Source organism: Ammospiza nelsoni, chromosome 11 (genome assembly GCF_027579445.1).
Source record: "Ammospiza nelsoni isolate bAmmNel1 chromosome 11, bAmmNel1.pri, whole genome shotgun sequence".
In the NCBI taxonomy this organism is placed as follows: Eukaryota; Metazoa; Chordata; class Aves; order Passeriformes; family Passerellidae; genus Ammospiza; species Ammospiza nelsoni.
Window position 1 is genome coordinate 11,807,748 of NC_080643.1, and position 18,751 is coordinate 11,826,498.

At 52.6% G+C, this 18,751-nt stretch overlaps 1 protein-coding gene across 1 annotated transcript; it reads right to left on the minus strand.

Moving 5' to 3' along the window:
* Nucleotides 1-9,241: 9,241 nt before the first annotated feature.
* On the minus strand, nucleotides 9,242-18,021 carry LOC132078109 (cytochrome b-c1 complex subunit 1, mitochondrial). Its single transcript, XM_059480028.1, has 13 exons — nucleotides 17,917-18,021; nucleotides 17,418-17,558; nucleotides 16,908-16,994; nucleotides 15,799-15,928; nucleotides 14,861-15,059; nucleotides 14,202-14,281; nucleotides 13,943-14,058; nucleotides 13,393-13,536; nucleotides 12,489-12,649; nucleotides 11,449-11,534; nucleotides 10,910-10,998; nucleotides 10,270-10,345; nucleotides 9,242-9,461 (listed from the first exon to the last, which is right to left on the minus strand). Exons 1-13 carry the CDS (start codon nucleotides 17,986-17,988, stop codon nucleotides 9,397-9,399), a joined length of 1,446 nt encoding a protein of 481 aa, XP_059336011.1. The 5' UTR covers nucleotides 17,989-18,021; the 3' UTR covers nucleotides 9,242-9,396.
* Nucleotides 18,022-18,751: the final 730 nt, after the last annotated feature.

An 18,751-nucleotide genomic window follows, 5' to 3' on the forward strand; every position in this document is an offset into this window, starting at 1 on the left:
CCCAAGAGACCACAAAATAGACCAGGATGGGAAATGGCCAGCCCCTACTGCCTGCAGACCTACCCTAGTGGGTCTGGGGTGGGAAAATGCCATGCCAGCCCTCCAGACTGCACTTCACAAGGGAAACAGACAGAAACAAACAGCTCCTCTGTGCCAGAGCACCCTCCATCCTGCTGCTGCCCACGGCCACATCCCTGTGGCAAAAGGAGTCAAAGTATGACATCAGGATGAAGTTATGACCAACAAGCTTCCCTCTCTGCCCAGCAGCTCTTGGAATGTCCAAAGTTAAGGGGATGTTCCCATTTTGGGGGACCTTAGCTGCTGTGGAGACAGCAGCAGTCTGGTGACAGAATTAAGATGGAGCCAAGTGGTCACTGAAGCCAAGCTTGGGGTCAGGCTGAGCCTGCTGTGCCCCCCCACAAGGCTCCCCATGGGGTGGGTGCATGTCCTGGCTCTCCACAACTGCTGTGGAGGGATGGAAAGCTTTTCCTGTCTGTAAACTGTTGTGTCTGGAGGCAGCTGCCAGCACAGCTGCACACCAGCATCGCACGAACCTGTGCTGGGCTGGGGCCAGGCCCCACTGGCCGTGCAAAACGGGCTCAGGAGGGAATGCTGACACCACGGGGACGTGACCTTCCCCTTGGCCAAGCAGTGCAGGAGAAGGCAGCCCTGGTCAGCCTGACCACAAAGGCCAGGCTGCTTCTCAGGCACAGCAAGTGAGGGGAGAGCCAGGCACCACCAGCGCTCTGCCAAGGGCTGGCAGTGCTTTGCAATGGCATGGGGCCAGCATGCCAGAAAGGGAAGGTGACAATGGGGATGATGGAAGCAGGATAAGGAGCCAGCAGCAGTGAATGGGGCTCTAGAGTCCCTAGTTAAAAAGGCTGCTCTCAGCTGCATCCTGTGGCTGGGCTCTGGGTGATGCTGGGGATACCCAGAGAGGCTGGGGCTGGGTGTCAGGGACCCAGGGGGAGGCAAGGGGAAGGTGTAAGCAGAATGCAGGCAGGGGCTGAAACCCCCATGCCTGGCTGTTCTGCAGGAATCCAGCTCCTGGACTGACTGAGGCAGGAGCTGCTGCCCTTCACTCCTGGCCCTGCAGCCCCCACTTGCAGCTGGGTCCAGGCTCTGTAAAATCAACCTACCTTGCCCTTGAGAAAGGGCATGAAGGAGATGCAGAAATGCAAGGCCCAGGTGCAGCAAAGCTCCCCCAGCCTCTCTGCATGGGGGCAGTGCTGCCTTTTCCTCAAGCTGACAATCCCATGGGGTTTATGCCCCAGAGATGCCCCACTAGCCCAGCACACATAGCTATGAAAAGGAAACTCCTGCTTCTTTGTAGGGGCAGATAAAGATTCCCTGCCCTGGGGTTATGAGGATTGAGGTGCTGCCAGGCCAGTCCTGGCTGCAGGGTGTGCAGGGAGCAGCAGGCAGTGGCTGGCAGCCCCTGGTGCACAGCCAGGCTTGGGGTGCACAGAGACACCCATGGACCCATTGCAGGGCAGGAGCCGGCACCGGCAGAGCACAGGGAGCGGCTCCCCTTCCTCCCGGTGCCTGCAGGAAGGAGGAGATGAGGGGAAGCCGAAGGAGCGCTGCCAGCCCACGTCGCACACCCCGGGGCATGTGCGGGCTGGGCCGGGGTGCGCAGGGCGGGACTGGACACGCCGGGCCGGGCGGCTGAGCCCGAGCAGCGCTGCCCTGCGCTCTGTGCGCTCCCAGCGCTGTCCGGCCCTGCCGCGGGCCAGGGGAGGGATGCAGAGGTGAAAGGTGGCATTCCTGCACTGGGAGAGCAGCTCGGGGCGAGGCCGGGTCACCGGTGCTTCCCTAGAGCGCCGGGAAAGCCAGGAAATATCTTACCTGCAAACAGCGCGGTGCCACCCGCGCCTCTGGCCGCCTCCGGGCCTCAGCAGCATCCCGCCGAGAAGGTGTGTGACAGATGGGACAGCTCAGGCCCTGCTGGCTGCTGGGGGGTGTCACAGCAGGGCTGCTCCTGCCTTGCAAGGTGCTCTGCCCCACATTTGGCTTCCAGGGGCACCACGGCTTCAGGGGATTGGAGGGGCACACAGCAGCAGCCAAGGCCAGGACAGAGCCCAGAGCTGCAGAGCCAGGGCACTTGCAGGAGGAACACAGCAGCTCCTGCCACATGTGGGGACAAGCTGCCCAAACCCTGCCCCATCTCCATTGCCCATAAGAGTGAGACAAGCACCATGAAGCCATGGCTGCCCCATCCCTCCTTCCCAACGCTGCTGGGAGCAGGTGGTACAGAGATAGAAGGGCAAGGCAGCACCACCTTCCCTGCACATGGAATCTGTTCTGTGCCTAATGTTGAGCTTTTCTGGGAAGCAGCAGTTGCTCAGCTCCCAGCACAGCACCCAAGGCCAGCTGCAGGCTTACCCAGCCCTGGGAGCCCCCTGGAGAACTGCAGGAGAAGGCAGCAGCATGGCATGGGGTGCTGGGGGGAGCAGAGTGGTGACAGCAATGACCAAGCAGGGGAGAAGAAAGGCAGAGAGGCAGCATGTGGGCCCAGGGAGCTGGAGCTGTTCCAGGGATGCTGCCAGCTGTGCTGCAAGGAGCTGCTCCTTGCAGGGGCTTTGCACAGCTTGATGGGGCTGGGTATATTTGTTCTTCCTTTCAATGGCAGCAACAGATGCCTCCCTGGCTGCAGGAGCTCAGGATAGCTGTATTCCCAGGGGAGGAGTACCTTGGCGACTCCTTGTGAGTCCAAGGAGCCAGCCCTCAGGGGCTTCTATCCTGACCCCCCAAGGATGGACATGTGGACCCTGCTGCTGCACACAGCTCACAGTGGACTGATCCTGCCCTCCCAAGACATGGAAATAACCAGTCACTAATGCCTTGTGCTCAGTCCCTCCTGCTGCCAGCCCACGGGCTCTGGTTCCACTGGCCCTGACAGAGCAGCACACCAGCTTGTGCTCACAAGTGACAGCAAGAGACTCACACTCTGGAGCTGCACAAGAAGGAGTTTGCTCACCTTATCTCTCCAAATCCAGATTTCTCACAGCCCCTGTGACAGGCAAAGCTGTCCTTCTCTCACTCCTGTTTTAGATGATCCTGCTCTCACTTCTCCACTTCTTCATCTGGGATGCAGGCCTGATGGCTGGGAGGACAGGGTGGTTGCTCAATGCTTCCTCTCTGCCTCTACTCAAGTGTTTCACAACCTGCATCAACCCCCCTAAAAACTACCTGTAGCTCTATATGAATTTCTGGCAGGGCTCATGAAAGAGCCCCTGTCCCACTCTCCTGGGGCTTGGCTGCTGCTTGCACAAGGGGATCTGGGATGTGCAGCCCAGCCAGGACCTGCAGGCAGTGCTCCCAGGGAGGGATGGCACAGCACATACCCGGGCGTGGCAGGGGCCTTGCCTGGGACAGCCAGGGGCTCAGGAAGGGGCTCTTACCCCTGGAGAGTTTGGGCCACGCTGCAGCCTCGGGTAAGGGGCTTTTGCAGGCCTTGGGCACTGATAAAGGCACATGGATGGCACAAAGCTCTTTTACCCACACTTGCCCATGTTGGCTAACAGAGTTGGATCCTCAGCAGCTGCAGGATACTGCCATGAATGTTTCACACATGACCGATGATCCATGGGAAGGAGGATCAAGGTCTGTCTGTCAGTCTGTTGGGGTGCTGAGGAGGCTGCAGGGAGCCAGCACCCAGGGAATCCATGCTGCAGGAAGGGTCAGGCTCACCCAACGTGTGGGGCAGCAGCCAGGCTGCAGGGGAAGCTGCTCCAGAGGGATTAATGCAGTTCACGAGACCAGACTTGTCCTGTGTCTCTCCCCCGCGAGGCTGTGCCATTGCTCCTTCAGCTCCTTGGCTGGGTGCCCGACTCCAGAAGAAAGGAATCAAAAGGACCAAGCACCCGCCCTGCCCTGCCGGGTGAATCGCTGTCTGTCACCATGGGAACTCCTCCCTCCCCAGACCTCCCCTGGATGATTTCACTTCTCGCGGAGCAGGAGGGCGTCACCAGGATGGCACAGGGCGGGGGGACACGTCCATGCCACACAGGGACCCCACAGCTGTGGGGCAGGTGCTGGGGAGCTCCAGGGCAAGGCTGAGCACAGTGCATCCCCAGAGCAGTGACAACACCCCCAGAGCAGTGACAACTTCGGGGCTCTCAGAGCTCCAGGTCCTTGCAGAAACCACATCACCAGCACCTCTGCACCCCTCTGCGTGACCACCAAGAAGGGAAGAGCACAGCATCCTGTCTCTGCCCCCTCACCACCTTCAGGGCTCACCTTGAACCACGAGGATCTCATCCTCTGTTCCCCTCAGCAGGGCTGGGGCAAGGTCACCTGTGAGTCAGTGCTGCTCGTGCGAGGCAGGAACAGGAGATGCTTGTGTTCCCACATCATAGGGGCTCCTGCCAAGAGCTGCACATCTGGAACAGCAGTAAACAAAGCAGGGGAAGCCGCAGAACCAGAGTGGACAGCAGCCAGGGGCAGCAGGGACCTCCAGCCTCGCAGCAGCCAGTGAGGGAAGGGGTGCAAAAAGCAGGGCTGCCACGTGGAGCTGGGATGCCCAGACTCAAGCACACTCACCTGCCATCTCCTCCCCCTGACAGCCTCCTGCTGTGCCAGGGGAGCAGCGGCAGGAGCTTGCCACAGACAAATGCTGCTCCAGTTCCCAGAGCCACTCTGCACCAAGTTCCTGTGAGAGACCCCCTGGCACAGGCAGCGATCCCTACCTGGAAATCCCATTCTCCATGTGCCATGGGTAGCACTGAGCCTGTTCCTCCATCACTCCCAGCTTTGCTCAAGGGTGACATGACCTGAATGGAGGCCATGGGTTTGGTACACAGGAACCTGCACAATGCTGAGCCCTACAGATCACCCCAATAAACTTAGAGTGCACTTTCCTGAAGCTGAAATACATCCACTGCTAAATCTTGAAGCAACATCACTGCAGGTCCTTAGATTAAACATTCAAATGAGGAAGAAAAAAATCCCCTCCAGAAGAGCCAACTCATTCTTCCCTAAATACAACAAATCAAAGATAAGCAGCACATTCCCTTCAGAGCATTATCCAAATGCCTACTCGGAATAAAAGCCACATGCAAAGCAGAAAGCAGTGCACAGTACTGGGGCTGCTTTACAAAATGCTTTGCACACCTGAGTCACTGTGCTGAGGGCAGTGCACAGGGAGCAGCTTTATTTCTGTGCATTGCACCTGGTGTCAGCACCCACCTTAACACAGTGCCCCAAAAGCTGAATGCTCCATGTCACACTGCAGGCTCCTGGTGGAACCAGGAACAGCACTCAGGTATTCAGGCTCCTGTTTCAGTATCTTAAACCTTGCTCAAACCTTGCTTCAGGCATTTAATCCAGCTTCCTTCGTTGTCCTCATGCTGTCCCTGCTGTGCAGCTCTCCCACTACAGCAGGATATAGAGCCTTAAATAAGCCCAGACCATGGCAGAGGCTCAGCAGCAGTGGATGGTGGGACACTGAGCAGGAGCAGTGTCTCCAGGGCACCTGGCAGGTCATCCAGCACAGGTACTGCTGAAACCTCTTTGTACAGAAAAAAGTCCCTCTTGCTCCCACAGGTCAGGGCTGGGAGCTCCCCAGGCTGCCATCCCAGCAGCTCCATTTTCCATTCCTGGGCAGATCCCCCTCCACACCCCACACTTCAAACAGCTTTTCTGGGCATCCCCAGTGATGGTCTGAACAGGCAACAAAGCCAAACCTCAGCCTGGCAGCCCCACTAAAACCTCACCGCCCCAAGGAAGGAAAATGTATAAGGGGAAAAGACAGGAAAGCAGAGACTTGCATGGAAAAGTGAGAACCATCCAACCTCTGTGGATGGCGTGTGGGGTAAAGCAGCTTTTAATGAGGGTGTTCAGGGCTGCAGCTCAGCCCTTCCAGGCACAGCAGTGCAGACAAAGGCAGCTCCTGCCACCATGCTTGTGCCTCACAGCAGCCTGGGATGGCTGTTGCTGGCAGTCAGGCCTGGATGGGCCTTTTGTCCACCGCTTTTCCACGCAATGAATACACTAAAAGCTTTACACGAGGCATTTCCTTTCCCAAATAGGAAACAGGATTGCTGGATATGTGTCCAGATATCACTGCTCACTGTTCCTCTCTCCTGGTGAGAGCCTCAGCAGTGAAATGCAGGAGTCCTGGTCAGCACTACCAAGCACCAGGTACCTCCCTCAGCCTGGCCATGCTGCAGCCCCCCTGAGGGACACCATCACAGGGAGAACCTATCCCTTTCTTGGGCAAACCACACTAGACAGGGGCTGGGTGGGGGACAAAGCCCCTGGTCACAGCCATGCCAACACCTCAGTCAATCCCTGCACCAGGGGGCTGAGCAGACCAAGGCTCCAGCAGCACAAGACACTACAGAGCTGCCCTGCCTTCTAACCCCACTCACCTATGGTTCCCACTGCCATTTTTCACCAGCCTTGGCAGGACAGCAGGTAGAGAAGCAGGCCCAGAGGGCTGTGGCCTCTCCTCCCAAAAGCTCTCTGGCACCAAGGAGTGGCACAGCTCCAAGCCTCTCATTTCTGTGAAAGACTCCCTGCAGCTCCCTGCTTCCCCAGGACAGGCTTGGCTCAGCACCCATGATGAGTATCAACTGTACTTTCCAGGGTGGGTAATTAGCTCAGGTGAGGCAACTCTTGACAATTGGCTGCTGTGGCCCCTCTCTTGGCAAGCACCCGAATCACAAACAAGCATCTCACATATCAAAGGGGCTGCCTGCTCCACAGGCAGATCCACCCTGTGCATCTGCTGGGCCCTGCAGCCCTGCACTGGGGGTACCAGCAGCTCTGCCTGCAGAGGCCAGGACAACATGGAGCACTCAGCACAGGGCTCTAGTGAGCACCCACCGTTTTCACTGCTAGATTTACATTCCTGGAATAGCTCTGTGTAGTGGAGACAAGCCACTGAAATCCTGTGTCCAGGAAACTGCAGAGCCTTGCACGGGGTGCACAGTATCCAACTTTCCAAATCCTCTCCTTTAGCAGCCAACAGATGGAATGCCAAGGTGTCATGGAGTAAAAGCAATCACAATAGCTCCAAAGAAGGCACTTAACCTGGAGAGGGTAAGACCATGCAGGAGGGGAGGGAGCAAAGGCCAATCCATACACCAGGCTAAATTTATCAGCACAGACTAATGGGATCCCAAGTAACCTTCCAAGTAGCAAAATAAAACACTTAAGCCATTGAAAAGTAAACTGGTCAAAGAGCCCCACTGAACAATCCTGCATTGTCCATGGAGCCAGGAAACAGATTTATTAGGTCACCCAGGCCATCTCCAGTTACAGTGAACTTGGGATGCTTCTAGGGATGGTTCCAACTCCATCCTCTGGCACTGTCCTTCACTGGGCAGCGGAAACTGCGGGGAGGGAAGGGGGAGAGGTCCAGCAAAAGATTTCTTTTTCAAGGTTCAGGAAAAGCTGAGATAGGACACTGATGTCATGCCAGACATTTCCCAGTTTGGATACTCTGGTGGAGGAACAGAAACACCCCCATACAACTCCAAAAGCAGGAGACCTGCCAATGAGATTAGAGCTTCAGCTCCTCCAGTATCAAAGCACTCGGCTGCCAAATGCTTAATGACTCTGCACCAATTCCAGGTTACACTTCCCAAGCCCCTGATAAGGCTCAGAGCATGGGTGACTTTGCCAAGCAGGAACACTTGACTCCTGAATGGGCTTCCCTTTCCCACCTTTTACATCCCCAATTGTTGTTTACCAAGGAAAAAAATAATATGGCAAACCTCTCAATCCTTGGAGCTGGTGAGACACTCATGTTTCTGGAGGCATGGACTGCCACAGCACACAAACACAACAAGCACTACAAGGCACAGTGCCACCACAACTGCAGCCTGAAAGTGCCAACAGCTCAGCCTTAACTCTTAACAGGCACCCAACAGTCCTCTGCACCCAGTGCCACTCACCAGGGCACAGCTCCTCATCCAGATCAGCTGAAATACTCAGAGTTCTACAAGGAAAAAGCATCTACAAAATCCATTTAAGGCTGCATAAGCCAGGCAGCCCAGCAGAGCTGCAGCCTTTGGTCAGGAGCTGGTCCTTGCTGAAGTGCTGGGAGCAAGGCTCAGCACAGGCAGCTGCTTTTCCAGAAAAACAGAGCAACCTGGAAAGCATCCGTAGCTGAGGGGTTTGAATGTGTTCCTAGAATAAACTAGTAGAGAAGAGCCTCAGGAATTAATTACTCAAATAAAACATACATTCCCAAAGAGACACCTCCAAAGAAGAAAACTTGTAGGAAATGCTAAGCAAGGATCTCTTTCCTTGTATTTCTCACCAACTGCATAACTTTGGAAAATTAACCAAGAGGGGAAAATATATAGCAGTGGAAGATAAAAGAGGATTACACTCTGATTGCAGTCACAAAACCAAGATAGAACCATTTACTGCTTCCACAAGGCCGGAGGCATAAGTGAGCTTGTTTAGTTGTTCAGCCCTCAGTGCACTTGTAACAAGCCAGAGCTTGTGACAATAGTTAAACCCAAATTGCATCAAGAGCATTTAACAGTTTCAAACTTGCCTAGTATATGCAATGGGCTCAGACACACTGACTCTCTGATCAAGAATCCAGATTCAGCACAAATGATTTAGTATACTGGATTAGTCTCAAGTGTAATGACTAACTCTGAGAAACTTCTACACTATTTTTAAATCTCCCTTGTCAGGGCAGAACCTGGAAATTAAATGAGAACCTCAGAGACATATCCCAAAGAGAAAAATCAAATAGGAATACCTCGCAGCTTCCAAGGGGAGCTGTGACAGGCTAGTGCCACCTGGTGGGAAACTTTTCTCCATCCCCCTTACTCAGCTTTCTGTTCCATGTTCCAGCTTCCCAGTGGCAAGACAAGGGAGCAACAACCAGTTTAACACCAAAAAGGCAGAGCTGGGTAGCTCTTCCAACTACTCAGACCTAGAGATTATCTTATGTGTTCAGGCCTGAGAAGGTTCTCAGTTATTGCCTAGCTGAGCCTGACTGCATGGAGAGTAAAAGAGGAATGTGTAGTCCAACACCACCACAAGACAATAATCTCTGCTCATTACTGAGCTGGTTTACAGATAACCAGGAAGATGAGAGGTAACAAATCTCCATATAGAAACACATGGGTTATTATAACCTAGCCCCTCTGGACAGATGTTTGCCTATCAACAGCTCCAGCTCCTCACATCCCATGTCCCCCGTTTGGCAAGATGAACGCTGTCTACACGCACCACCCAGGAAGAACAGTTGACTACCAGCAGAACTAACTCCACTTAGGATGTATTTATTTTTATACATTTAACACAGAGAAGACAGCTGCTGTGAATGGACTCAGCTTGCCCGTGGTGCCCAGGACATTCAGAGCCAGAGGCAACCTGGCACAGTCCACACGTTCATGATTTCCAATCTGCAGGCAACACCTCCTAGAGACGGACCCAGTACATGGCACTGCGGAGGCGGTTGTAATCCAAGAGCTGCTCAATGGGACCTGAGTGAACAGAGGAAAGTTACTTTGAGACACAGTTAAAAAATCCTTCTACAATTTCTTATGGTTTTTACAGCAGATGGTGGCAGAGCAGCCTGTGCTTGCAATCCATAGCAGCTCTGCACAAAACCAAGCAACTACAGCTCAAGCTTGCATCAGGAAAACTAACAGACACCAGCTCCTGACAGAATAAGGTGTTTTCTCACACTGCCCCACAATGCTCAGTATCAAATACAGGGAACCACCAAGTCATTTCAACATTTCAACTTCCTGCTCAAACACTGTATCCCTTTTCCAGCCCGCTCCACTTTTGAAGGCCAGAGGAAACAGCTGCAAGGAGGAGGGGAATTCTCAACACACAGGAAGGAGGCAGCAGAGCTGAGCTGCTTAGGCAGGTTTTACGAAAGGAATTTGTCCTTGGCCAGACAGACATGCCAGAGCAGCACAGGAGAATCAGGTCCCTTCACTTCCCTTACATAAACCACCCTGACCCCAGGGTAAGGACACTTGGCAGACGTGCTGGGCCCGCACCCAGCTACAGGACTCCCTGTCTTAGGCACAGCTCCACAGCAGGCAGAGGTGGGAGCACAGCCAGAGCTCACTGCCACTGCATCTCCATCACCTGCAAGTCTGATCTCGTGGCAAATGTGCCTTGGCACACCTCATGTGCACAGGCAGGAGGGTATCAGTGAAGAACCAGAGTGGCTTAACGAGTCAGGACAGACACATGAGGACTGCCTGTAACACCTGCACTCAGCCCTTGGCCCTGCCTTGTTTTTTAAGTGTGTACTGATTGTCACCTACTACTCACCAACTGCTGCAATTGCCGGGCATTTGTCATAGATGTATTTACTGCACACATCTCTCACCATTTTTGCATCAACAGCCTAAAAAAGATTCAACAAGCAATTAATGACTCTTCCAGCAGATCTACACTTCTCAAAGTTGCAACTAACTGCTGCCATTACATATCATGATCATTAAAAGTTACAATCAGACCCTTGGAACCATCTGCACCAACTGCCCAGCTCTGCCTGCAAGGATGGCTAACGTCCCTACACAGTGCATTCTCCTGGGGGTACAGAAGACAAGGCCAAAATCAGAAGTCTTCTAAGGAATAGAGCGGTTGCTGAAATTCCACAAATTAGGTGTGGGACACCAGTAGGAAAACTGTTACAGGAATTTCAGGTTGTGCTGCTTAACACAATTGAATGCCCTCTTTTGGGATGGACTGACTCCAGTCACAGATACACAGCATACACTGTGTCTAAGCCAGAGATTCTGACAGTTACATCAGTGTCAGCAGGATAACCACCGGACTGACTCCAGGCAGTCTGATTAAGGGATAAGTAAACCACACGTTACTGCAATGTTACTGCAGCAGACTAAGGCCAGACAATGCTGACACCCACCATGCTCAGGTATACCAGCCAAAACAAATGGATACCTACAGAAATCCTGGCATCCCACTCCTCCAGAGGGATACGGCGTCCATAGTGCAAGAGGTGGCTTGCAATATTCTCACACACTCGTGTGGTACCTGGATGTTGAAGATATTGCATGGTCAGTGCACCAAAAAGCCTTCCAAAATTGCACAGCCTGATCATCAGCCAAAGCAGAGAGTAGAAAGTCTAAGCATTAAACCCTCTGCTAACAAAGCACAGTCCTAATTCCCACTCTATGCAGCTCCAGCAGGAGCTACACAATACACAGATTTCTTTACTCATCTGCCAAGTGTTAGAGCCAAGGCAGGCCAGTTTGAGGGTCTCAGTTCTTAGGTCACCAGCAGTGTGTCACTCCTGGGAGCACGGAAGGCCAGGTCAGTGGCTTTGACAACGTGGCAGGAGGAGTGTGGAGCAGGAAAAGCAAGTTTTGCCCAGCGCCTGCCAGCAGAACTGCAATCTTTAGCACAGGTCCTGCTCCCCAGGAGAACCTCAAGCAGAAACCCTCTGAAAGCTGCACAGTGGTCAATCCATCAACCAGAACATACCATCCAGCTGAGCCACCATGGCATTTCGGAGATAGTTCTTGGCTCTTGCTACTTCTGACTCTGTGGTACTGGTGCACAAACGCATCCTGGAGAAGACATGGAAGCTCTTAAGATGTTTGTCTGCTCAGACAGAACATTAATTCCTCCCTTTCCCAGTCTCCTCAAAAATAAGCTGCTATCAACACCGCTTCTCTTGCAGGCTGACATTCATCCTGGATCTCCGGAGAGCAGCAGGAGGCAGAGCTCCAGCACACAGGCAGGGGATTCAGCCAGCAGGATACACGCTGAGCTACACTCAGAGGTTCAGCAGCCCTGGTGATGGCTCTGGCTTGCCCAGCAGGCACAGCAGCACGTGCTGTGCACGGCCCTATCACAGGAGAGGGAAGGCGTGTCAGCCATTCCCATGCATGGCAAGCTGCTATGGAAACTGATGCTGGAAGAACAAGACAGCTCCACAGTCTGTCTGGACTCCAGCTGCTACATCCCTTCTTCTCCTGCCAATGGGCCATGTCTCTGGGGCAAGGGCTCACTCCACCTGCTCCTCACAGAGGGGCTTGCAGCTCAGATGTAGCCTTGAACTGGTTCATGGACACAATAAGATGGACAGCCAGAAATCTCCCAAACACTGGCATGATTCCAGTAGCAGGTCATTCATCAGCCAAAAGACAAGAGTCTGAGCAGCAGGAACTCTGCCTGTTTTGCTCAGGCTTAACAAGACAATGGAAATAAATCTCTTGGGCACCTAGGAAAGCCTTGTCTAAGGAATCTCACTTGTATACAAAAAGCCTCAAAGCCTCAGTGCTAATACTTGAAAGCATGAACAAAAGACCAGAGGAGCTATAAGGGACTAAAACAGCTCCTCAAAAGCCACATTCTTAGAGATTTACAAAAACCACTTACAGGATCACTTAACCAAGAAGTTACCAAGAAGTTCATGAAGAGACACAGCTCTCTGTAAACTTAATATGCTCCCTCAGCAGCTCAGTCTCCTACAAGAGGCTCAGATCTTGAACAGCAACTTGTGCCGAAGTTGTACTTACCACTCTCCCTGAGCACAGAACATCATATCATCTACAGAGAGGGGATCAGAAACAAAATGGAAACCGAAGAGGCCTGTGTCAGAGTAGCAGGTGTTGAATGGCTCAAAACTGTGGCAGAGATTATGCTCCACAGCAAGCGTGGCCAGCTTGCTAGACTGATTCTGTAAACAAGGAGATGCTGTCAGCCATTTCATTTTCAGTTTCCTCACAGCTCAAATTCTTTCCCACTGAGCTGTTTTCACAAAGACCATAGACAAGACAGAGCGGAACACTTTGCTGAAGGAGAGCTTAATTTAGAGCCTTCATGTGGTCAACAGATGAGAATCACTGCTGGAAAAGCCACAGACAATGGCCTAGGAGTCCATCCAGCAGAACCACTTCCTTTCCCAGCTGCAGATGAAAAGCTGGTATGCACACCACCACAGGAGTGGAAAAAAAATGAGAAGGACAAGGTCTCCCAGCAGCAGGGGTTAGCACAGACATACAGGCCAGACAGATTTCAGACAATAATGGATTCAATACTGAGGTTTTAAACAAGTTCCATTTGCTCTGCAGTGGTAAGACAAGCTTGCATCACGAGACTGTAGAGTATTCTGTCCTGCTTCCATCCCCACCCCCACTGAGTGGTTAGTTGTGAGAGTGGGAACAAGCTGCTGTGAATCCACCAGCTACACCTCTCCCACAAAAGGTTCAGTTCATTTGCCAGCATCACCTCTCAAGAACTGTCCTGGATTAGCCTCGATTACACTTCTATTTACTTTCCAGCCTCCTACCCCCTTCACAGCTGGAAGCTAACCACGACAGCCTCTCCTAAAGCACATCCACCATAATAAAAAAGCACATTCTCCATAACACTTCACATGAAAAGGCTCCAGGCTCTCCCTGCTGCACTCACAACTCTTACCTTGCCACCTCCGAACGTGCGGTCGTAGCGCCCTATGACAGCATTGGCCACGTTGAGCACCACGTTGTCAGGATCAGCCCATCCTGGCCCCTCCACAGCAAGAGCAATATGGGCAAGAGGCAGACCATCATCTCTGGCACGGATCTGCAAAATCATCAAAGAGTGGGGGAGAATTGCATCAACACTGCACTCTGTCTGCAGCCTGCTGCAATGTCAGGCTGACTAACTGGGGCACTTGATGTTATTCCAGTGAAATAAAAGAATCCCAGGCAGAACTGAACACAAACCAGCTGTTCTGATGTGAATTCTGTAGCAGATCATATGAGCAATAGCCTCACACTCCTAACGGGTTTGGGTCCCATCTAAAACCCAACACGTGGCAATAATCCCCAAGAAGAGAACGTGGGAGCACTACCAAGATGGTGCATCATCAGCTTCTCTGACACACATGAACAGACTTTTCCACTGAGAAGCAGCTCTAGTTGCTTTCCCATTCATTCCACAGCTGGGCAACAGCTGCTCGTTTTGATGGAGACCAAAACAAATTTACCTCACTCCCTGTGAAGCGACAGCGCCTGAGGGTAGGCACAGAATCCCCCTTGGATGTAAAAGGCGGCCCAGTGAAGTGCTGCTTAGCTGCATCTACCAGTTCTTTGTGGGAAATACCTGGCAATGATAAAAAGAGAGATCTCCAGTCTTAAAACAGACTAATTTAACAAAATTATCTGATTTTACCTTAGTGATGCGAGACAAGTCTGATCACATGAAAATACCAAGGCTTCCCAGGATTACAAGGATCTAGAACTTACCTCCAGCAGCTGCCAGGACCATACGAGGTGCCTTGAAGTGAGTATCAACATATGAAACCAGATGTCCTCGAGTCATCCTCCTGGAAAGAACACAGAGACCCAGAACATCAGCATCTCCAACTCTGCAGGAATGAGAGGCTTAGAGAAAGCAAGTTCACACTGCAGAGACAACAATGATTGTCTTTGCTGCAGGGTAACAATGCTTTTTAGAAGCAAGACTGCACTGTGTACTGTGTTTGCCCTATGCTCTAATTCTAGAACACAAAGAACAGGAACCAGCAGCCAAGATGGAGAGTCAAAGACAGACTTCAATGCAGACTGGAGAGTACTGAACGCAGTCACTGAGCTAACACAAGGCCACTGTGTTAGTGGCATCCCTAGCTCTATAATTTTTCTAACAAACTGAGAAGTATGGGAGAAGGTTCAACCTGTCCCCTCCAGCCTCAGGAAGGGCTTGCACGGGGTGGTTCTAAGGAATGCCTGCAGCATTACACTTTCACCAGTGCCAACAGGGGAAACAGAGTCAGGGCACAAGGAGAAGCCCATGGGCTCAGATCACCTCCATGTAGACACTGTACAGTCATCCCACCCAGGATCAGCAGTCGTGCACCCACACACTGCACCCCAAGGCTGTGCACCACACCCAGCCTGATGCTCACTTGATGTTGTCTGTGGTCCCTTCAATGGTGTGGGCCAGCGAGGTCCCCTGGTAAGCAGTGGCATGAAGGTAATCAAAGGTGACATCTGTCAGGTTGCTGTCCATTTCCTTCAACTCCTGAAGGATGACAACACGCTCCTTCTCCATCTGAGACTCCTCCAGTGCACAGTTCTGCACAAGGTCACTCAGAAGCTCCACAGCTGCAACACAATTCCTACATTAGCATCCCACTGCCTGACTGCTACCCAGTGCTGCTGAAAGGAGACACACAGGAATGAGCAAAAACCATGAGGGGGAGGGCATGCAACCTTGCAGAGCTGGGTGCTACCTATTCCCAAAGCATCTGGGAGGAACAAACAACATTTAGCAAGAAGGCTCCAAACCAGCTTGCCAAGCACCTTCACCAGCAGAGCGCAGGCTACATCTGCAGAAGGTGAAGTGTATCAGAAGCAGGTTCTCCTCCAGATACACACTGAATCCTCACAGAGAGTTTGTGATGCCTACAGCACAGCCCATGTCTACCATAAGGCCCCTACTCAAATCACTGCCTCTGCCCAAAAGCAGCACGTGGCAGTGCAGAGCACGAGGAGCACCTGCAAGAGCTGCACTGAGGACTCCTCACACAGCAGCTCTTGCTGACCTCAGCTGCTAAGCTCCACAAAACAACCACAAACTGGTGAATCCCTCCCATCTTCCCTCCTGGCAAGGCAGTGCAGCCTGACATAACTGGAACCCTTGGTTTAGGGACACATCAACACACAGCCTTGAAGCACCACATCACTGCACTGCTCTCTTCAGCTACCAACCAGAACCTCCAATTCACTGCTCAGCTTCAACTTCAGTTCCCAGTCTGCTGATAGAAAAGCTGCTTGGGGATGAGAAACAGAAGCACATGCACTTACTTAACCTCCCAATCAGACTCTGCCCTGGCCATCCTACCTTTGGGCATGTCCTTGGACAAGGCTTTTATGTAGAAGGCAGTTTGCTCACGGGAGGTGTACCCGTTCAGGTGAGCTCCCAGACTCTCCACTTCCTTCTCAAAGTCTGAGCCAGGACGCTTCTTTGTGCCCTAAAGGAAACCAGACAAACTCAGCTATGAAATGAACAAAGTTCCCTTTAGGTCAGAATTAAAGCAATGAAAATAACAATAAACACTGTCTTGTGAATCATAAAAACCAAGGGCAGGTGCACAAGAGATTTAATACGTGGTTTATTTCCTCTAGATAAAGGATGGCTGAGGTGTATTTTGAAAGACCAAGACAAACTGTCAATAAAGCTTGTGTTTATTGAAACACAATGAAGCTGCCTGAAAAAATAAAGGCTGTCATCACCACCAACCAGCACAAACTCAGCAGGGAAGGAGACAACCTATGCTGAGACAACAGTGTTTGAACAGCACATCCCTGGAAGTAAACCAACAACAAGCCCAAACCAAAAACAAGCAGGTTTCTAGCTATCCAAGCAGAAAAAGACAAATAGATGCAGAAGACTATTTCTAATACAGGGCCCATCTCTTAAGGAGCTAGCCAAATGCTGTAGCTGTCTATGAAGGCACAGGCTGAACTTGAGCCAGCAAGTCCTAGGCTTAGATGTCTTCTGCCCTGTTCAGCAGACACCTGCATAATTTAAAAAGCAATAATTGTAGCCTCTGAACTTGGCTGTACCAGTAAGAAAAGCTAAGCAAAATAAATGGCAACAGGAAATGCTGCTTTGAACTCTCTGTGCTAACCTGAGGAAAAATGCTTCATAACACAGTACTCTAAGTGTACTACACTTTTTAATTGCAACTTTTTTCCTTTAAGAGAAAAACAGCAAATAAGAGTTATTTTTATTTCATGCATGCTTGCAAGTTGCTGCATATTCAACCAATATGCACCACACAGGCTAGATGCCATTTCAGACTTATTTTTATAGTGTATGCAAAGACTCTAGGACTCAGATGACCTGGTTTACACCCTCTTTCAACAGCCACAGCCTCCAAAACGAGAGGCCAATGCATGGACAGAATATTCAGGGCAGCTGTGTGCAGAGCTGGCACACATCCTCACCTTCAACGCCATGTGCTCCACAAAGAAAGCAGCCCCGTTGGTCTTCGGGTCTTCATAGCGGCTCCCAGCCTTGATCCACACACCCACCTGGCAGCAAAACCAGCCAGTACCAACATCAGAGAGGAAAACAACCAGCACCCTAATGACACAAACACAGCAGCAGCGACAAGGGGTCTGCTCCACACACATTACACCACAAGAACCAAAATAAGAACAAACAAGCAACAGTTCCCTGCATGTAGTTTGGCTTTTTCTCTCTCAGCTTCACCACATCTGGTTTTGCCAGAGAGATAACTTTTACTGCTCACTTATTGCTCATACAAAAGGCTGAGCAAATTTGTAGAGCACTAAAATTTGTCTTAATACAACACCAGTCTGGGCCTCCTGCTGCTGTATTAATCCCATCTGTTCACAAAGAGAAGCAGTGGGGTCTGTTCCTTTTGGAAGACCAGCTGCAGGCTAGGCAAGGCTAACTGTTTCAAATAAGCCCTTAATTTATGTTAAGCTTACCGTGCAGGTTGGGTGATTGGACTCCTCTGAGGCTACCCGGAGGCCGTTCTCCAGGGTGGTGACCTGGGTCTCAGGCATATTCTGGAGTGTCTGGGCATAGGTGGCAGCACCTCGCTTCTTCGTCAAAGTCAATAAAGCTGCCTGTAAAAATAAAGGCTGTCATCACTACTAACACACTGTTCCCTCAGCAGGGCCGGGAACCCAGAGGTTTGAAGAGGTGGGAAACCCCAAGGGAAAAGCCGCACGAACTGGTCACACCCCAGTACCGGGTCAGAGAGCGGCTCGGTGGCAGCCCCGCACTGGGTGACAGTGACAGCCGCCGCTGCTCCCCGCCCGCCTTGCCCTGCTCCGGGGCTCGGGGGCTCCCACCGCCCGCCGCGTCCCCATGACCTTCCCGGCCGGGACACAGGCGGGCCCGGCAGCCTCTCCGCACTGCGGGACCGCCGGCGGCCCGGCCGGGCTCCCCCCCGCGCTGTCCCGGCGGGATGCGGTGACTCACGGAGGGGCGCGGGCCCCACAGCAGCGCCCGCCCGGCCGCGCTGCCCGCCCGGCACACTGAGCGCGCCGCCATCTTCTTCTTCCGCAGACCGACGGCCCGAGCGCCGCGCGCATGCGCAGGGGCGGGGCCTGGGCGGGGCCGGGCGCGCGCAGAACGGGCGGGAGGGCGGGCGCGCCCCCTGGTGGCGGGAGGGCGCAGCGCGGGGGGCGCGGACGGGGATCCGGGAATGGGGATCCGGGAATGGGGGTACGGGAATGGGGGTAACGGGAATGGGGGTAACGGGAATGGGGGTAACGGGAAGAGGGATACGGGAATGGGAGTACCGGGAAATGGGGATACGGGAACAGGGATCCGGGAATGGGGGTAACGGGAATGGGAGTACCGGGAAATGGGGATACGGGAATGGGGGTAACGGGAATGGGGGTACGGGAATGGGGAACCGGGAAGGGGGGTAACGGGAATGGGGGTACCGGGAATGGGGGTACCGGGAAATGGGGATACGGGAATAGGAATACGGGAATGGGGGTACGGGGATGGGAGTACCGGGAATAGGGGTACCGGGAATGGGGAACCAGGAATGGGGAACCGGGAATGGGGGTAACGGGAATAGGGGTACCGGGAATGGGGAACCAGGAATGGGAATACGGGAATGGGGGTCACGGGGAACGGGCGTCACGGAAATGGGAATCCCTGGAAATGGGGGTCTATTGCTTACATTCCAAGAAAGAGTATTAAATACTGAAATGACCTGTGGAAGGTGAAGTGGTTATCAGTGTGAAAGTCCAGTGTGTGGCAGTCGCAGAAAGGAACCCATGAAAGCCCTTTAAATCCCAAC

Coding starts and splice junctions, on each gene's coding strand:
- LOC132078109 (XM_059480028.1), bottom strand. CDS start 17,988: ATGGCGGCGCGCTCAGTGTGCCGGGCGGGCAGCGCGGCCGGGCGGGCG. Junction 15,929..16,907: donor TGGAGCACATGGCGTTGAAG/GTGAGGATGTGT, acceptor GGTTTCCTTTAG/GGCACAAAGAAGCGTCCTGG. Junction 13,537..13,942: donor GTCGCTTCACAGGGAGTGAG/GTAAATTTGTTT, acceptor ATGATTTTGCAG/ATCCGTGCCAGAGATGATGG.